We start from the raw sequence: 4,513 nt of genomic DNA on the forward strand, positions 1-4,513 counted from the left end.
CTTTCCCTAGAAATAAACTACAACAGTAAGAGGTAAAAGAATGGAGCATCTTTAATTTTCCAGTGTGTTTCACTCACCTGGCACTGGGGATCCCCAAACTGGCATTTAAAGTTTAAAATCTTCACCCCCTCTTTGGTCAGCATCAAACCTGTTTGTAGCACACCTGGACACAAAGAGCACAGCCAAGCAAATGAACTTAAACATTTCTTTCTTTCTTTCAAGAACTTCTTTAAATTAAACAGAGCATTTTGGAGTTTGGGATTCATTTCTGCAAATCAGAAGGCATTAGGAGCAAGGGTCCTGCAAGCACTTAGATGCAAGTCATAATAATTCCTCAATACCTGCAAAAGTGAGAAGCAGCCACCTGAGAACAGGGCACCACATTTCAAACCCCACAAAGCAAAGGTTCTCTGGCATCCTGCACCCAACTCCGTTCTTACTCAGCTCCCACTCCACTCTTACTCAGGCATTGTAAAAAAAGGCCCCAAAAAGCAGAAACTAAAGATGTGGGTTGGATCCCAGCTCTTAGAGGTCTGAGATCTCTTCAGTCCAACAGCAGCCCTTGGCATTACGTGACACCTGTGGGCATCACCTGCCTTTTCCAAAATAGCCTCTGGATAAAGACCTGAAGAAAATGGACATCGTTGTATGTAGGAGTGAGCAGTACAGCAGGACTGAAGTATCTGTTATGCCCTGAACTGCAAATAAATCTGTTTTATTTAAAAATATTTAATAAAATCATTGTGCTTTAAGGAGAAAAGACCAAAGTTCTCTCCCAAACAAAGAGCTGTGAACCAAATGAGTGAGGCTTAACATTGCATGAAAAATGAGCTGCTGCTGGGTGTTTTTATACAAATAGCATCTGGAACTCAGAAGCAGCCTCTGACAATGGAACTGACCTGGATAGGGGCTTACCTTGGCTTTCAGGTGCTCACTCACCTACATAGGCTGCTCCTTCTTGTCTCATGCTGTCCACGACGTGCTGGAGGATTGCACCCCTGATTTGCTCTAGAAGAGCTTCGGGAACCTGACAACCAAATCAAACCCACTGAGGCAGTGCTGGCATCTGCTGGCCTTGCTGGGAGGCCTGGAGTGAGCAGATGCCTGAGCTCTTTGTTGCTGTCCCAGCCCAACCCTGCTCCTTCCCTCGGGGTGCTGCTGCCTGGAGGATGGAAATTCCACTCCTCTGCCTCCCGAGGTGGTTTGGGTGGTTTGTAAGGAGGTCTGGGACTGGCAGCCTGGGCTGAACGCAGTCAGAGTGTTTCTGTCCTTGGACAAACCCACACTGATGTGTTGGAGCAGCTTATTTAGAGCAGTGCTTTAAGAACCAACAAGAACCCCCAGGTTATGTTCACAGCACAAAGGTCCCAGGCACACAGGGAATTCTGCAGGGGTTTTTGACGTGATGTGAATGGGAGCAGAGGAACACCAAGTTTAGGAGTAAGGGAAGAGGTAAAGGAGAGCTGCTCCAGAGAACAGGGGCTGATTAAACTCCAAAGAATGACTGTTAAGGTTTGAGCCTTGGAATCCACTCCAGGAGACACCGGGATGGCAGCAGAGGGGGCCCTAAAGGGGCTGTGCTGAGCAGAGGCTGGGGGGCAGCAGGGGCCGTACCTGAGGCACGGGGCAATAGGCTCCCATCCCGGCAGTGCTGGGGCCCTGGTCCCCGTCCAGCAGCCGCTTGTGGGGCTGAGCCGGGGGCATGGAGGCCACGGTGACACCGTCGGTGAAACAGGAGCACTGCGGGGAGAGACACGGGCACAGCGGTGACAGCGGTGACAGCAGCCACAATGGCCACAAGAGGCCGCAATGGCCTGGCCCAAGGGACAGCACTGCTGGGCACAGGCTGACGCTCAGTTCTGCTGGGAAATGGAGGAATTGCAGAAGCCCAGACTGCAAGGGACACTAAAGCCCATCCAGTCCCACCCCTGCCATGGCAGGGACACCTCCCACTGTGCCAGGCTGCTCCAAGCCCCAATGTCCAGCCTGGCCTTGGGCACTGCCAGGGATCCAGGGGCAGCCCCAGCTGCTCTGGGCACCCTGTGCCAGGGCCTGCCCACCCTCTGAGTAAAGAATCCATTTATTTCTGCTACAAGCTCATCGGCCTGAGGGAATCATTGTTTCTTTCTCATGTTTAAATAACCAAGAAAAATGGTGGCTCTCATTACAATTCCCTTTTGATGAATCCGATTTTGACCTGTCAGTCGCATGGACACACACCAGTCCTCTGGCATGTGAATAGTCTAAAAGAGGCACTAAATACTAGCACAAAGTTATTGATGTAACAAGAATTACCAAGGCAAAGTCCATAAAAACATGTTTTGGGTCACTTTAGGGAAAAAAAAAATCATTTCCCCCCTAAAATAATCACCATAAAAGCAATATCATTGTTAATGTAGAAGAAAAATCTACTAACAATATGCATTGATTAGCACGATACAGGGCTTAGATTGCATGTTATATATATGCAATATATTTATATTTCTCAAAGTGCAAATAAACAAAAAAAAAACCATTTGAAATTTGAAACAATAAACTTGGGTGTGTCTGCAGAAGCACAGCAATAATGCCAAAGAGTAAAAGCACAACATCACACCATCAATCACATACAGAAAGTTCTTCCCCTTGGAGCAGTTCTTCAATAACAACCATCTCTCCAAACATTCTGTCCTATAAAAAACAAAACAAAGTAAATCCCCATTTAGCAGACATGAATCCACTGCCTAAATCCTCTCTTCATTTTCTTTTAACAGAAAAATCAATGTATGTGGGAAGTGCCAGCTTGCTGGAATGCCAGTGGGGAAGGCCAATGGAATTTCATTTGGACCTAAGAAGGCAACACTGAAATACTCCTTATCAGGCCTGGGAGACAAGGAAAAATTAAAATTTGGAGAGGCAGGGCAGTGGGACTCAAGGCTGGAACAGGAGTTCAGTCACAAAACCTCCAGGCTCTGCCTGAGGCACACAGGAGGAATCTGAGGAGACCCAGGGAAATTCCTGAGTCGAATGAACAAGTTTCTCCCAAAAACACTTGTCTCCTGTAGCTAGAATTACAAACTCCCAGAGTACAGAACACCAAGACTTGGATTGCCAGGGATTAATTAAGGATTTCTCCACCTGCATAATCTCCTGGACAGCTCTGCAGGCCTCCTCCTTGCTGGCTGCAATGGTCACTTCTTTCCTGGCCGCTGGACCCCGCGCCCGCACCACTCGCGCAGGGAAGTCAGTGCTTTAAGGAAAGCAGAGTGGGGGTCAGGCATCCCTACTGCATCCAGGGGATCCAGGGAAATCAGCAGTTTGCTCCTGAATGCCTCCCACAGCCTCCCTTTTTTCCCCAAGGGATTGAAGAATAACCCATCAGGAAAACACATTCCCTGCTAGCCCGTCCTGTCCCGCAGGTGAAGGACCCGGAGCCCTCTGGGAACAAGAAATGCAGGAATTCTGCTGTTGGTTCTGACACCAGCTCAATGGATATCCTTGGATAGGTCACTGAACTTTTAACACCTCCCAGTTTCTTCCCAGGCTGTTATTTTATTCCTGCCATAGGCTTGGAAAGCTGAACTCCTCGGTGATTTGTAGTTTTACAACACCACATTACAGCTCACAATCCCATTAAACACTCGGGGTTGTGAGGTTAAGGCTGAGTCAGGTCTGGCACGTAAAGGATCTGTTAAATCTTATCCCACTCTACCTCCTGAATTTTCCCACTTAGTCTGAAACACAAACTAAATCCAGACATTAAAAAAGAACAGAGCATCACCATGTTAATTAATGAATTTTAACTTTACCCAGTCACCGTCTGGCTCGTGAACAGCCAAACAAAACATTTTTTGAAGGGCTGATTCTGCACACGGATTTCCTGTTTCCTGAAAGAACACCTTCCTCTCCTTCCCACACTATGATTTCCATTAGGTTAAAGCTCACCCCCAGTTTATACCCAGGCAGGCTCACACCAGGCTCCCTTCCTCCCCATCTCGCTGTGCAGACCTGGGACAGTTTTCCCTTTGGAGCCTTGCGCTTACTGACAGGCAGAGAAGGTGTTGGCCTTGTCTCCATGGGGCAGCAACACAAACTGGACATTGTTACAGAGCGAGACCAGGGAAAAGGTTGGTTTTAATCAGAAGAACCCTGCAGGTTCCATGAGTTTATCCCACACGGAACACTTGCCAGCAAAGACAAGGAGCCTGGGAACACAACCCACAGGCACAGAAATGGAACCGTTTTCTTTAGTTATGAATATTTGACCAGAACCTTCCAAATCACCATCAGAGAGCATTTTGCTGTATCTGTCTGGGTAGAAATGATAATTAACCCTTAATTAACAGAAAGATTCATTGAAATATTTTTCTCCATTATAATTTTTTGTCTTTTAAATGGCTTATCGAGCATCCTGAAGGAGCAGATGGAAAGAAAGAAGAGCTGGGATCTCAGAACAGAAAAATCAACCTGCTGCAGTTCACAGAATCATGGAATCATGGAATGTGTATGTTGGAAGGACCTTAAAGCCCGTCCA

The 4,513-nt window shown here is 47.2% G+C and overlaps 1 protein-coding gene across 1 annotated transcript in view; it reads right to left on the reverse strand.

The window, feature by feature from the left end:
* The window catches only part of LOC103621832 (trifunctional purine biosynthetic protein adenosine-3-like), a 23,599-nt gene that overhangs the window by 14,698 nt on the left and 4,388 nt on the right, over nt 1-4,513 (reverse strand). Inside the window, exons 5-9 of the mRNA XM_017743326.1 lie at nt 3,118-3,229; nt 2,611-2,670; nt 1,615-1,740; nt 940-1,027; nt 78-163 (exon numbers count right to left, since the gene is read on the reverse strand). Coding sequence (XP_017598815.1) covers nt 78-163; nt 940-1,027; nt 1,615-1,740; nt 2,611-2,670; nt 3,118-3,229 — 472 coding nt within the window. The remainder of the gene's footprint in view (nt 1-77; nt 164-939; nt 1,028-1,614; nt 1,741-2,610; nt 2,671-3,117; nt 3,230-4,513) is intronic.

This window comes from Corvus brachyrhynchos, unplaced genomic scaffold, assembly GCF_000691975.1.
Source record: "Corvus brachyrhynchos isolate BGI_N302 unplaced genomic scaffold, ASM69197v1 scaffold149, whole genome shotgun sequence".
NCBI lineage: Eukaryota > Metazoa > Chordata > Aves > Passeriformes > Corvidae > Corvus > Corvus brachyrhynchos.